The following is a 16,094-nucleotide window of genomic DNA, read 5'->3' as shown; positions in this document are numbered from 1 at the left end:
TTTTGTACATTTTCATTAAATATAATGATAAATTAGTTAATATTACTAAATACAACAATAAAATAGTCAATAATTATAATTACATATTCATTAATTTTGGCAAAATACAAGAATAAAATCATAATTTTTGATGAAAACATACAAAAAATTAACAGAATGATATAACAGAGTGGCGGAGACAAATATATATATTTAAAATGCAGACACAATGTTATATTCATGCAAAATAATTAATGTAATTATATTAATAATTAATATATTAATCATTATTTTAAAGCATGACTTATAATTTTGATTTTTTTTTTACTTTTTATTAAAGTTTATCGGTATATAATTAATTTTATGATTGCTTTTTTAAGAAAAGAAATTCTTTTCAACAAGTCATTATATAATTTACTGATATAAAAATTGAGTTTTTTTTTTTTTTTTTTTTTTTTTTTTTTTTTTTTTTTTTTTTTTTTTTTTTTTGAATTTGAAGAATGGTAAGATTGGATAACTAAAGGCTTTCAAACCTTAAAAGATGGTCAATACAAATAGGAGATGAATTAAGAAATTCAACCTGATCAAACACAGAATGGGATGCCTTAGCTAAACTATGGGCAACCCCATTCGCAGATCGACAAATAAACAAAACAACAATTCCAGAAATCTCTGTCAAAAGAGATTTACAATCAATAATACCTCAGTCCTGCAACATATGTAGCGCCCGTTGAACCACCTGAGATGACGAACAGGATTTAGCTTGCCAAACAACCTCATTACGAAACTACCAGACCGACCAACAGAACATTATCACAATAGCAACGTCATACATAGATGCAGACAACAGAACACTGGAAAGCCACTCAAAGAAATAAGAAGCCATAGGGACAACCTAGTGAACCTGCGTTAGGGCCCAGCAAGATTTGACAAAAGGTCAAAGCACAAAAATATAAAACACAAACTCAGAATCTGCATGACACAGAGTTGCTGCATTAGATCAAGACTGGGAAGAGCTCCATTACAAGTTTGCCAAACTAAGTTCATAACCTTTTGTGGTGCTTTAACATACCAAAACTTCCTCCAAGCCGCCAAAGAACAGGAAGACCGGGAAAGCCATGGAAAATCAGTCGAAGCACGATATGCGCTGCGGACAGAGTACTTACTCTTGTTATCAAATTTCCAAATCAACATATCCTCCTTACAAGATAAACTCAACAGAATAGCAGAAATAGCCATCGTATCCTCTTCGTTAGAAGTCTGGCAAATGAGTTGCTCATCCCATTGACCATTACTTATAAGATCAGAAACCAGGAACACTGTAGACAACGAAGATCGAGGAGAAGAGACCATAGAATTAATAGAAGAAGGCAGCCACGGATCATCCCATACCATAATATTCGAACCCGGACCCACTTTCCAGCATAAACCGCGGCGAAAAAATGCTTAGTTTCCCATAAACTCTGCCAAATGAAGCTCAGATTAGACCCCAGCTCGGAATCCAAAAAAGACCTATCCGGAAAATACCTGGCTTTAAGAAGCCAAGAAACTAAAGATCCAGGAGAAGACAGAAGAGATCAAGCTTGCTTACCCAACATAGCCAAATTAAATTCATGTAAACGTTTAAAACCAAGACCACCGAAACACCTCAGCCTGCACATTCTATCCCAGCTCATCTAGTGAATACCCTTCTCATGATTCAATCCCTTACACCACCAATAAGCATTAAAAAGACGCTGCAACTCGCCACAAAGGGACTTTGGAAGTAAGAACAAATTCATGACATAATTCGACATGGCCTGCAAAACTGTCTTTAGCATCACTTCCTTGCCAGCCCTCAAAAGACAACGCCTCTTCCATGAATGCAACTTCTGCCACACTCAATCCTTAGTAAACTGAAACACCTCAACCTTATTACGACCAATAACAGACGGCAAACCAAGATAGGTACCTAAACTACCATGCTCCACCACCTCCAAAACAGAACAAACTTGGCGATGAATATCCTGCAAAACATTCCCACTGAAACCAATAGAAGATTTCGAGAAATTAATTACTTGCCCAGAGGCCTGGACATAAAGCGTAATAATACTTTTCACAGTAACAACTTCCACCTCTTTAGCATGAAACACAAGCAAACTATCATCTGCAAAAAATAGATGCGAGATAACCGGTGCACCTCTAAAAATACGACACCCATGCAAAACACCCCTCGAAACATGATACGATATCAGACAGGAAAAACCTTCAGTACACAAGATGAAAAGATAAGGAGAGATCGAATCGCCCTGCCACAATCCATGAGAAGGGAAAATAGGGCCAATCTCCATACCATCATGAATAACCCGATACTATACCGTAGAGATGCATTCCATAATTAATTGAATCCATTATGCTGCAAAACCCATCTTAGAAAGAATAGCCGACATAAAACTCCACTCCGACATAAAATTCCATAATTAACTGATATCCATTTTTAGAGCAACATAACCATCACGTCCACTCCTTTTCTATTTAAAATAGTGCATTAATTCATAAGCTATAATGCTACTATCATTGATGCTACGACTAGGAACAAAAGCATTCTGAGATGGGGAAATAATAATGGATAAAATCTAATTTTGCCAATTAGCAATCATTTTCAACATAATCTTGTAGAACACATTACACAATGGAATATGCCGCAAATCTGACATACTCTCCGGATCAGATTTCTTAGGAATAAGAACCAAAGCTGTCTCATTCAGCCTAGAAGAAACACACCTGACTGCAAAAGAGTAATACATGTCGCTATAATATCCGACCCAATAATATCCCAATGATGCTGATTAAAACTTGGATTGAAGCCGTCAAAACCTGGAGACTTATCCGGTTTCAAACCAAAAACTGCACACTTTACGTCCTCAGGAGAATATGGAGCTAGCAATAAGTCATTAAGAGCAAGGGACACACACTCCGGAACATGATCCAAAACCGAATTCATATCACTAGGATTAGTGTGGAAAATATTCAAAAAATAATCTGAAATGACTTCCTCCATACCTGCCCCCTGTCACGCACACCCCAGAAGCATCCTTCAAACGTCAAAAAGTTCTTTTTTTTTTATGTCGAGCCTTAGCTATAGCATGAAAAAATATAGGCATTAGAATCCCCTTCTTTCAACCAAAAAGCCTTAGCACGTTGCTTCCATTGGACTTCCCGCTCATTAGGTAATTTTTGAAATTTTTTTTTAGCCGCCATAAATTGCTCAACCTCCTCTCGCACCCTCGACCCAGGACACCTATGCAACAGAATGGCATTGCTGTAACTCCACCTTGTGCAAGTTTCACAAATCCACACCCCACCCAAAAAAAGCTTCACCACAACGATGTAATTTACCAAAAACATCAGCATCAGAGGAAAGAAGCCGAGAATCTGAAACAATCTGTCGATATTGAGGTTCCCATACCCGAATTTTCAAAATGGAATTTCCTTGCTACAACCCGAGGAACCAGGTGATGCACCTCCATAAACACCAGAAGATGGTCAGAAGAGGAAAAGTCCATAGTATAAGCTTGGGCTCATGGAAATAAGCCTCTCCAGGAAGGAGAAGTAAGCACCCGATCCAACTTCACTTCAACCCACCTATCCGAACCCCTCCCTGTTTCCCAAGTGAACTTGTAACCCCCCATTGGAAAATCACATAACCCCGCTTCCTCCATAGCCTGACGAAAGCATTGAATCTGAGAAGTAGGCTGTCAGCGACCTCCTCGCTTCTCGTGAGCTGCCATAATAGTGTTAAAATAACCAAAGCAAAGCCAAAGCAGCAAACTACAGTCAGCTAAATTACGAAGAAGATTTCATCATTCAAAATGACAGGATCTATCAGGGTGACCATAGAAGCCAGAGATCTGCCATTTACCAACATCATCGACTTCAACCTCAACATCAATGCAACGAGAAGAAATATTAAGGAGGTGAATAGAAGAAATAGATTTCCGAAGAAAAGCCGAACCACAACTATATCCCACACAAACAATAGAAAAGAAACCATCATAGCCCAATGAAGACTTTATTTCATTAATTTTATTTTCCAAACAAAATGTTTCAATAAGAAAAATAAAATTGGGCTGCTTCTCCTAACAATTTCTTGAAGGGCCTAAACCCACGGCGGGTTGCCCAGCCCACGATAGTTCCAGCTAAGAGAACTCATGTTGCTAGGAAGGCCTGAACACCAGAACCCGCCTCAACTGGACCACCAAGGCCCACTTCAGAATTATTCTCCTGGCTTGGATGCTTTCGCTTGGACTCAGAGAAAACCAACCCACCAGAAGAATAGGAGCCTAGTAAATAGCCAACAGCAACATTGTCCCCAAAATCGTGCCACGAATCCCGCCATGCAGATTATGCTGAACCGAATCTAAATCATGACTTGGAAAATATCCTACCCCAAGATTTTTAGGATCATTTAGAAAACGGACATCAAACGTCCCACCAAATCCTGCCGCTGATGGACGGAGCAACCGTGCTCCAGTAGTACTTTGTGAACGCCGATTAGGATCTTGAAGATCGGCGGAGAACGTACAGACAACACGATCAGGACCCAACTCAACCAGTTTGACAGAACTGCTTAGCATGCCCCAATAAGCCACAAATTAAACAAAAACTCGACAACCATTCATACTTAAAGGACGCCCAGAACCAATCCCCACCAGCTTTTTTCAAGCGAATCCCTTTCCGTAGAGCCTTACGCACATCAAAGTGAACCCAAACTCGTAAACAGGACTGCCAAATCCCACAAAAGTTATTAGGATCAGCAAAAACAAACTGGCCAATACTATCTCCAATGTTCGTAACAATGCGTTCAGATTTAAAGCCCGCCTGCAGATAATGTATCTAGACCCATAACAACGTAAAAAACAAAGGGACCTCAGTGGGATGATTAAACATGCCAAACGCTCCAACAATAAGAGATGATTATCAAACTTCCATGAGGACATCTCCAACACCCTATTCATATCGACCTCATGGAAAAACTGAAATATATAAAGCTCACCGTGCAACTCCTTCGCTTGCATCCCTAAGGTTGGATGCCAAAGCGAGGCCATGGTCTGGATCATCGCATTGTAGTTAATGACTCTTTCAGTAAGAAAACGCCCTACAAGGCAGAGCGAGTAGTCCTCCTCCCTGGACAAGTCTTCCTCCGCACACGCTAGACCCCCGTCCCCATCCCCTTCAACAAAGAGGCTTGTCATCTCCACATAAATGTTATACTTCTCCATGACAAAACACCAAAAAAAAAAAAATTAAGTTTTACCAATTCAATTTTATGAAATTGAATATAACTAAATCAAATTTTATGTAAAAATTTTAAATGAATTCTAAACAAAAAGATCTAAATTTGACTTGAAAATAATTTAATTTGTAAGTTGCATTGCAAGTTTAAAAATTAACAACTGAATTTATGACAAATGTATCTTTCTAGAATTACATGTTGATCTGTCTTTTTAAACACTTTTTTTTTTTAATTTTCATAGACTAATTCAGTTTACTATTTTCTTCTGTTTTGAATTTGTTAAAATTTCTAAATTTGAGTTTTTTGGATACATACTTTAATTTGCTGTTGATATTCGAATAAGCCTAGTTGTTTAAATACATAATCATATTTTATATTTTAAATTCTAATTCAGTAAGCTTGAATTATTCTTTGATACAATCAATTCCCTCGGTAACATTCTTCATTCAAGATTTGAAAGTGACTTGTTTAAACTAGCAAACGGCAAATACTGGCAAGTCCTGCTGACTAAATTACTTGTTGAATCACAACGACATAACCGCCATAGCAAACTAGCAAATGGCAATTAAATTACTTGTTCAACCACAATGACATAACCGCCATAGCAAACTGGCAAATGGAAAATAATGGCAAGTTCTACCCGACTAAATTACTTGTTCAACCGCAACGACATAACCACCATAGCAGCTTAACTGAATGCAATCTCAACCGTAATAAAATTGCCACTGAGGTTTGGATCATTATACGGGAACCAAGGGGAGTTGAACGTTTCGTTATAATGGGATCAAGAAAATAATAAATACTCCTTTCGTTTCTTTTTGTTTGAATAATTTGACAAAACACGCATATTAAGAATTTTGTCCTTCTTTACCCTTAATAACTCATTAAAATACTAAAAGTTTTTCGTTCAACGAACAATTATAAAAGTTATTATAGAAAAAATAATTTACATGTCTAAATTTAGAAACCTTGAAAACATTTTGGAATATCCAAAATAGAAATAACAAGCAAACAAAATGAGACAGAGACTAATTAATATTATTGAATTTTTTCATTGATTATGCCACCGTCTTTGCAGTAGAACAAAAGGTTAAGGAAGTGAGTGATAAAAACCCTGTTGGCTTTTGAATTAGAAAGCAAGTTTCTTTAAGCGGTTTTGACTTATAAGTGAATAATTTTGGGAAAATGATGTTGAGTTGTTCCCTCTCTTGCGTTTTCAGTGAACAACAGCTCGTATCTTCTACAATCAATAATGATATAATCAAACTAGAGCCATTTACATAACAGACCTCTGAGCTCATTTTTGCCAGTCGTTTCTTGTCGTTTGGTCAATTCTAACGACCTCTTGTAGAAGACGTTAGGTGGTTAGTCTTTCGTAGCTAAGGTTTTGTAAATTTCAGGCCTCACTAAATCCAGGCAAACTTGATTCAAGTTAAAAAGAGACATGCTTTGAGATTTTTGACAGTTTTTCTCATGAGCATACCCAAGAATAGCAAATGAAATCTATAAGCAAACTGGGATTTTCAAGAAGATGGAACCGCAAGGATTATTACAAATGAAAAGGGCACCTATTGTTTAGCCATGAATTTTACAATGAACTGCATTTGTTAATAATGCCCAAGTATCTAATTGCAATATTGGAAAAAAGAATATATATATATATATCTATATATATATATAGAGAGAGAGAGAGAGAGATCTTTTGTACATGTTTACCGCTTTTGTTCATTCCACGTCTTACCCTCAAAGAACTCATTTAGCATGTGATCAAGATCCTCAGGAGTGTACCTGATGTACTTTTGTGGGTTTTTCCCACCATCAATCATTGGCCTGTAACACATAAGCAGTATGTCACTCAACTGCTTTTGATGAACTGTTCTTTGTATTATGTGAAGCTTCTCAAATCATAGTTTGTAAGAAGTTAAAGACTTTTTAGCTTTTCTCAAACTATGGTTTACTAGAAGCTGTTGAAAACAGAAGAAATTTGGAAAAAAAAAAAAATTCAAAGGCAGTTTTGGAAAACAGCTTCAAGGAGATGAGTAATAGCTATCAAGGATAGGAAGACATTACCCAAAGCGTTTCAAGAAAGATCTGTATGCAGGCAAGAGGACTTCCGCAACAGCCAGTCTCAGAGATTCGCGCAATTCACTGTCAGGAACTGTCCACTGAGATTGTCTTTGATGAAGCTCTTCAAATTGTATGTTGAAGGTCTTGAACCTATCTTTCACCATTGCTCTTGAAAGTCCACCACTATCGGTTGCCATTCCAGATCCACCGCTTGAACCAAGGCCTTGAACTGTGAGGCATTGCAGAATCTGCACATAAAAGGTACAAATTAATTAACAGATAAGACCATATAGACAAAGTATAGAGTTTTTAACATCAGTTATTAGTTAAAAATTGAAAAAAAAAAAAAAAGTTTTGACTAGCTGCTAGCACATGCAACATGATAACACGAAGCAAGAAGTATCCACCTGGGCACCATTGAGGACACTATGAGCTTTTAGATAATAAGATGTTTCTCATGAAAAATGATTATGCAAACAGAGAGTCACAAGGTGCACAACAATCAAATGGACATGACAGCATCGGTTTAGAGATGCCCTGGCACATCTATTAAAATTTGTGCAAATAATTATGCATAGCATATTACTTGTTGGAGTCTAGGATGCCAATTTTATATCAAACATTTAGATCCCTAGAGCCAAAGATAGTGAACTTTTGTAGTGTATAAACTATAAGATCTTGAAAATAAGGCCCAATATGAATTCTTGTGACCAGTATACAAAGAGTCATGGCAAGCAACTAGCTGTTTGTAATTTCTATTGCGAGAGGACAAGTACAAAATTTGCCCATCATGTGGATTGTTATGAAAAAATTCTCCATCTTAACTAATTGAAAATCAGTTATAGTGTTCTATATTTAAGCAAAGCATATAGAATTACAAAAATGATCCTGCTTCCTCAACAATAGGCAAAGACCTAGAAGAGAAAATATTCACATCTTGGAAACAGCTCCAAACAACATCATTGTCAAGAAAAATTAAAGAGTGGAAAACCAATATAGTTAGAAGTAAAATAGAAAACCTTAGCCCAAGAAACCCTCTTGTACTGATTAGCATGCTGCTGTACGATCCTCCTATGTATTTGCACCCAGTCATCTCCCAACAAATCCTTCGCTTCTGACCTGTAAATAAGATTTTAAAACTGCAAATTAGCATGAAAAGATTTTCACTATCTCTTGAATAAAACACTCTGAATTTGAAACAACCTCCGCACAGATCTCACTATATAGTGAATGTTGTTCATCAGAAATAGTTGAGTTAGTGCAGGATCTCTGTACTGTTTGGATTTCCCATCCAAGTTATTCTGAAGAGCCTGCATAATCCTTGTAGTTACTGTTGCCAACTGAGCTTCTGGATCACTTGCATCAAACTCTTGAAAGAGTTGCTTCAATGTTGATTGGTAACTGTGTAAATTGAAAGACAAATGATGAGATGCAAATTGCAAAATATTTTGAAAGAAAATCAGGTACCACAACCAACTGCAAGGAGAAGCCAGTTTACAACATTCAAGAAAGGGGCTACAAGAGAATGAATAGTATTGGAAATTGCTAGTGCGTGCTTCAGAAAATAAAGTAGGAGAGCTTTAAGAACAGAATTCAAAGGTAAGGAAATGCTACTTAAAATTCAGTTCAACAACGAAAGTATCTTATCCCAAATACTGGTAATATCAAACAATTCAAAGAAAGGGAATGCTTGGACTAACTCGGGCAACTCAAAAATTATGAAAATAAAGTTATTAAACTCTATATGATAAATTAAAGATTCTTGAAAAAAAAAAAATGAAGAAAAAAGAAATCACAACTTACTCGAATAGAAACTTCACGTAGTTTATCACATAGCTAGTCAGAGGATGTACAGTTCCATCAAGAACAGCAGTTTTGGTAGCATCTTTTTCGACCGCTTCTTCAAAATCACCAAAGGTTTCCTGAGCTGTCTGAGCTAGCCGCTTTGTCAAACTCAATGCAGTTTCCCGCATTTCAATGCAAGCTTTACTACCAAATAGTGATTCAATCTGCACATAGGAAGAAACAAAAGAATAATAATGAATAAAAGAAGAAATAGAACAAAAAAAAAAAAGAAAAAGAGAAATACACGCGCATATACACAAGTTATATATTATGGATGTTATGGTTTTATTAGAAAAGCAAAGCAAACACCATTGCCAGGGGAAAATGGTCAGAATGCAAACACAACGCTCAATTGAATATATCAGGTCCATTTATGAACTTGATCAAAGAAGAAACAGACGCGACCATTTTAAATTCTAATGACGGCAGCCCAGCGATTTGGTCAGTTAAACAAAATATGTGTATCAGTTTTGTTCTCATGTTTGCAACCCCTTTATAATTTATAAAGGCTGGAGTGGATCCTAAAGAAATCCCACTTCCTGGAAATTCTTGCTCCTATCAGACCATTTGTAACAATATCCACCAATCCACACGTGATGCATGAACAATGACAGTTGTGTACCATAGTCAGTAGCTAGGTCACGGTGAGACAAGCTGTTTATCATTACAATAGGTTTCAAATGGAAGTGCAGTGATTTATGCAGCTGAGGCATCCTGAGATTCCATTATGATCCAATTCTGACTAGTAATAGATACCAGGAAAGAGCATAACATCAATGGTTCAGCATATTTGGATTCCTATCGAGATCTGGTGATAGAATGCAGGGTCTTCCAAAAGTGGAACAAGTGTTAGAAGTGGTTATATTTTCATGTTTACAACCCCTTTTCCAAGCTACTTGGAATGCTTGTACCAGGAGCTCCATGCCAAAATTACAAATGTTTCAGAACTCTTAAGTTAAAACAGAAATAACGACTTAAATAATAATGTGTGTCATATAATTTTGTAACCAAAAACAAAAAAGAAAATTCTGTATAATTTGTAAAATTATACCTCTTTTTGAAGTTCCCTCATAATCTCATACATATCTAACAAAACAAATAATTTCTCAGGAGATCTCTTGCTTTTGGCTATGGCCTCTCCAAAACTAAGCAGCACAGCTACACTATTTACAGTGACTTCAGCAAATACTTGATCCCTAAGAGAATCAACACCAGCAAGTACTTGATCACAAATTTTCTTTTCCCCAGCAAATAGCAGTTTGACCTGTTTGAAACATTTCAATACAGTAGAGAAATCAAAAGAACAAAAAGTAATTCTCATAAACACTGAGAAAAACAATCGGCTAGACTGCATTTTCATTTAAAATCCTTACAGCAATCCGCATGTAATGTATCCAATTCCCAATCTTGGCCTCCAGAACCTCCCATTGCATTTTCTGGACATCATCTTTGCTGAGTCTCTCAACACCTAATTTCCTAAGGCTCTGCTCCAAAACTGAGGCACGGATGTCCCTAACATTTGTAATCAGCATATATTGCCATCAATAATTCCCAACTATAATGAAAATAAATAATACTCAACATGAACACCAAAATTTTAGTTATAACGTATTAATGCATTAAAAGGTAATCCTTCCATAAAAAGACTAGCAGTGTTAAGTTCTTCTATATGGCACTCTTCAGAATATATATATATATATATATATATATATATATATATATATATATTATCATTTTGGTGCTAAATTTTGCATCAAACTATTTCCATTAAATGAAGGATGAGGCAAGTGCAGATTTTCCTGGGTTAAATGCATATACAACTCTACTATTCGTGATCAAAGACTCAAAACTCAAGACCGTATAAAATTCACTATTCCTATCCACACAGAATAAGTTGGAAAAAATACCACAACACAACCAACAATAAATTTTCTTAAAGTTATTTTTGTTTTACCCTGGATCAAGTTGTCCTCAGACAAATTACTATATGTGCATCGCAAACTTTTATGTATTGCATTAACTGAGTCAGAGAGTCGTAATGAAACTTAATTAAAAAAGCAAACACGCATGCGCACACACACACACACACACACACAAACACACATATACATAGAAGATGACAAAAAATGGCATGACTTTACAGTGAGGAGGAAAAAGAATCACCTGTAGATTCTAAAAAGTTGTTGCTGATGGCCAGCCTGAACCATTTGTTGAGCTAGATCATGTAATAGTGGCAGAACCCTTGGAGGAATAAGAGTTGGAACTGTGTAAATGGGAGCTTCTGAGCTCTTGTTGTTCTCAGTACTCTTTGCATTAGCTGCTCCTTGGTGCCTAGGCGATCCTGAAGATGGTCGTAGAGAGTTGGGAAGGCAATCAAACAGATGATCAGGTTCCACGGGCTTGCTGTAATATCACAAGAAGCATAATTTACTTCAGGGACTAAACTAGTCAAATTATTATCAAACATGATAATGCACATCCATAGTCCCTCTAAACTTAAAAAAAAATCCATATGCATATGGATTAAAATCAAAGAAAATTACTGCTCTTACTGTCCTTTGTCCCATGGTTAAGAAAAGGCCAATTTCTTGATAAACTCAAAATTTTCCAAAAGTTAAATCAATATATATTTGAGAGAAATTGCTAATTATATTTTTGGGAAACAATATTCAGCACAATTAACAGAACTTTAGATATCCAAAATAAACAACCTGTAATTATTTAGTAGTTGTCTAAACTCTTCTTCTAGCTTTGAGATAGCCTTAGCAAGTAATTGATTGGCATGGTTAACCACCCCATCACTACTCTTAAAATTCTTATTGCTGCTAAAAAACTTGACATTGCTTTTCAGCTGTTCAATTGCCTCTAAATACATTTCTAAGTCTTCATGTGGCCCTCTCAGAATTTTAGCCTCTGCCTACATAATCAAATTTCCAAATTGAAAAGAAAAAAAAAAAGTTAGAAATTATCCAAACAACCACATTGCATTTCTTAATTTTAAGGGGAAACGAATTAACTGATTGAGCTATTAAATATTCAAAATGGCTAACAGAGATTAAACATACTGTTTCCAAAAAAGATTCAGAACAAACAAGACTGGGGTAAAATGGTCTCAGATTCTCCCAATGGTATATCACTTCGCATTTCTAATTCAGCTTTACAATTTATTATTAATTTATAATTAATGCAAAACGTAATATCCAAATGAGAAATAAAAGATTGGTTCGAGATCCAAATTCAATACAATTACGCACAAAAAGAAAGAGAACGAACCTTCCGTGTAACGTCGAATTGAGTCAAGATAACCTCAGCGGCTTTCAATGATTTATCGATATTCTCATGCGCTCTTCTAATAGAATGCGTTCTTATCTACAGATACCAAAAAAGAAAAAGCGCCATTGTATTAGATCTCATTATGCATAGTAACATAAGTATATAATGTACCTGAGTAGGACGCATGGCGGTTTCGAGGGCGGAGAGGCGGTGGTCAAAGGAGCCGAGAATGGCGACCATACTATCAGTGATGGTTTGGCTTTTTTGCAACGCTTCTTTCATGAACGTTGCTCGCTCCCGAAGCAATTCCATCGTGTGAGGAACTCCCATTTTTGTTTTTCAGTTTCCTTTGCCGTTCTCTTTCTTTTCGTTTGTGTCCTTTGTTCTTTTTGAATTTGATGGATCGATATTACGGATTACAGAAATGTAAGGAATTTGTTTCCTCCGGTTTTTTGGTTTTCATTTCCGTCCTGAAAGGAAATGCAGTGCTGCAGGTGGGGACAAAATATGAAGTAGTTACGAAGAGACATATCGATTGACACAAAATATCATTAGTAAATATTAAATGTTCTTCAATTTTTTAATAATTAATAACATTATTCATATTATTTCAAATAATAAAAATTTTAATCCTAAGGTATAACATGGTTGACATGAATATCTTACTCCTTAACTAAGGATTTGAGCTCGAATCCTCGACATAAAATATCTTTAAATACTAAAAAATGAGCATGTTATCCTTTTGTGGAATTACTTACGCGAATTCATATTAACTGAACATTGGACTTTGTATTTTAAATGATTTAATACCAAAAAAAATTAAATTTTCTACTTTCTTCTTTTTTAGTAATTACTTACAATAATAATATAATTTAATGATATTATCATTAATAAAAAAATTTTAAATCATTTTTCTTATACGTGGTTCTTAATAGAAAAAATATTCATAAAATGAATAGGAATAGATAAAAAACTATTGAAAATTTTAAACCTAAAATTTTGATGTGGTTATTAATTTTTAAAAAGACAAATTTTAAAAAATTTGAATTTTTAATTATTAGAAAAAAAATAAATCAAACAGTTTGTTCATTAATAAAATAAATTATTATGGGATTATTAATTATTGAATTCTGTCAATACATACGAGTAGATAAAATTTATATCTCAAAACTTTGGAATGTAATAAAAAGAATAAAAATAATAAATTCATATAATACTGTTTTTGAATTCCTTTAAAATAATATTATTTTTATTCTATAATACTAATCACATTTAAAAAAAATAATTCATTTTATAATATTTGTCGTATACGTGAATTCAAGGACTGATTTAAATTTAATATTTTAAAGATTTTGAACAGTAGGTTTTCAATCAATCGGCCATGTTTAGTTCCGAAGGAATGTGGATTTTTCAGGGTCCATTTCCGTTAGGTTGGTGGGCCCGATTCTTTGCGGACCCTTCACCAACATTACATTTTTCTCTTTTCTTCCCTTAATTAAAATATATCATATTTGTTTTTTGATATTTACTGGTCATGTGCCTGGACTTGCGCAGAATGTATAAATTTATTAGTATGTATGATCCATCCTATTTGTACCATTTTGAATTTTACATTATTTAAAAAAATTATTAAATTTGTTTAAATTATAATAAATTATTAATTAAATTGACTATATTACTCTTAATTTAATACTAATTTTCAAAAAAATTATTAAACTGAAGTAATAATTATTGGTTATATACAAAGGCAATCGTCAAAAAAAATATTTATTATTCCTTGAATCCACATATATGACAAATATTATGAAACAAATTATTTTTTCAAATGTGATAAGTATTATAAAATAAAAATAATATTATTTTAAACGAATCCAAAACAGTATTATATGAATTTATTATTTTTATTACATTCCAAATTTTTGAGATATAAATTTTATTTACTTGTGTGTATTGACAGAATTCAATAATTAATAATCCCATAATAATTTATTTTATTAATGAAAAAACTCTTTGATTTATCTTTTTTCTAATAATTAACAATTCAAAATTTTTAAAATTTGTGTTTTTAAAATTTAATAACCACATCTAAATTTTAGGTTTAAAATTTTCAAAAGTTTTTTATCTATTCCTATTCATGTTCTGAATCTTTTTTCTATTAAGAACCACGTATAAGAAAAATGATTTAAAATTTTTTTATTAATGATAATATCATTAAATTATATTATTACTGTAATTAATTACTAAAAAAGAAGAAAGTAGAAATTTTTTTTTTTTTTGGTATTAAATCATTTAATATATAAAGTCCAACCGTTCAACTAATATGAATTCGCGTAAATAATTCCACAAAAGGGTAAAATGCTTATTTTTTAGTATTTAAAGACATTTTATGTCGAGGATTCGAGCTCAAATCCTTAGTTAAGGAATAAGATATTCATGTCAACCCATATTATACCTTGGGATTAAAATTTTTTTATTTGAAATAATATTAATAATATTATTAATTATTAAAAAAATTGAAAGAACATTCAATATTTACTAATGATATTTTGAGTAAATCGAATGTCTCTTGTCTAAGCATGACTGGTTCATTAAATCGTCGGTTTTGATTCATGGAACCAATGGTTTAAAATTTTTAAAATGTTGAATCTGAACTAGCTTTTAACCGTCGGTTCCAGTTTCGATCGGTTTCGATTACGGTTTTTGGTGATATATTTTTATAAAAAAAAAATCGATTATAAGGTTATATCTTTCTTCGTAAATATTAATATGAGCATAAAAATTATTGGTAAATTTTATTTTAAATAAATTTTAAAATACTCATACTCATATAAGAATAAAATTAATTAATTTTACAAAATAATCAAATAAATTATCACTTTATTTTTTTTAAATGTTATTAATTAAATAAATTATAAGAAAATTTTGAAAAATGTTTCAAAAGAATGTAATTTTAAACTTAGTAAATAATTTAAAAGGGTAAAAAAAAGTTAAAAACAATATAAGTTTAGATTAAATATTTCTCTCGTTTTTTGACCATTTTACTTTAGATTTTTAACTTTTAAAGTAAAGTGTATTTAAAAAAAATAAAAATCTTAAGTAAAGTATAACATGTAGTAAAATAATGTTGAGACTTTTAGAGATGTATAAAATAGGCTAAGTGATTATCATTTTGAAAATAAAAATATAAAATTTCCAGTTCCAACCGGACTGGACCCGCCGGTGCCGAGCCGATTTAGATTCATATTTTAACATTCATATGAATCTTAACCGGTTTTTGTACCACTGGTTTTGGTTTAAAATTTTGAACCGCTAAATTTTGATTCAGTTTCGATTAGAATGAATCGGTGGCCATGCCTAATAAGGGTAAATCCTAAGCCGGCTCATGACGCACACAGGGCTTTGAACTAACTAAAACCCATGTGCAAGGGGCTATTAACACCAGCCCAAATATCAAGCTCAAACTGAAGGCGCGAATTGGCAAAGTTTTTGAAAAAGTTCATTGTATCTGCTAAGAGGGTCATTTATGCCTAAAATCCATAAAAAGTAAATGTTCAACATTTTTTAATTTTTATATAAATTTTTTAGAATATTTCTTGTTTGGCGTACACTTCTATAATTTTTATAAATAAGGAGTGACTCCACTGTAAAAAACACG

At 33.6% G+C, this 16,094-nt stretch overlaps 1 protein-coding gene and 1 pseudogene across 1 annotated transcript; both read right to left on the bottom strand.

Annotated features, from left to right (window-relative positions):
- Window positions 1–488: 488 nt before the first annotated feature.
- LOC149498117 (uncharacterized) lies at window positions 489–5,224 on the bottom strand (annotated as a pseudogene).
- Window positions 5,225–6,744: 1,520 nt separating this feature from the next.
- On the bottom strand, window positions 6,745–12,955 carry EXO70A2 (exocyst subunit exo70 family protein A2). Its single transcript, XM_012218944.4, has 11 exons — window positions 12,611–12,955; window positions 12,440–12,535; window positions 11,878–12,083; window positions 11,330–11,569; window positions 10,540–10,678; window positions 10,218–10,430; window positions 9,125–9,330; window positions 8,525–8,722; window positions 8,341–8,440; window positions 7,325–7,569; window positions 6,745–7,084 (listed from the first exon to the last, which is right to left on the bottom strand). Exons 1-11 carry the CDS (start codon window positions 12,767–12,769, stop codon window positions 6,967–6,969), a joined length of 1,920 nt encoding a protein of 639 aa, XP_012074334.1. The 5' UTR covers window positions 12,770–12,955; the 3' UTR covers window positions 6,745–6,966.
- Between the last annotated feature and the right edge of the window lie 3,139 nt (window positions 12,956–16,094).

The sequence above is a fragment of the Jatropha curcas genome, chromosome 2 (genome assembly GCF_041381405.1).
Source record: "Jatropha curcas cultivar XTBG-Jc1 chromosome 2, XTBG_Jcur_1.0, whole genome shotgun sequence".
NCBI lineage: Eukaryota > Viridiplantae > Streptophyta > Magnoliopsida > Malpighiales > Euphorbiaceae > Jatropha > Jatropha curcas.
The sequence above is the reverse complement of the archived record's forward strand: the minus strand, read 5'-3'. Positions and strand labels throughout refer to the sequence as shown.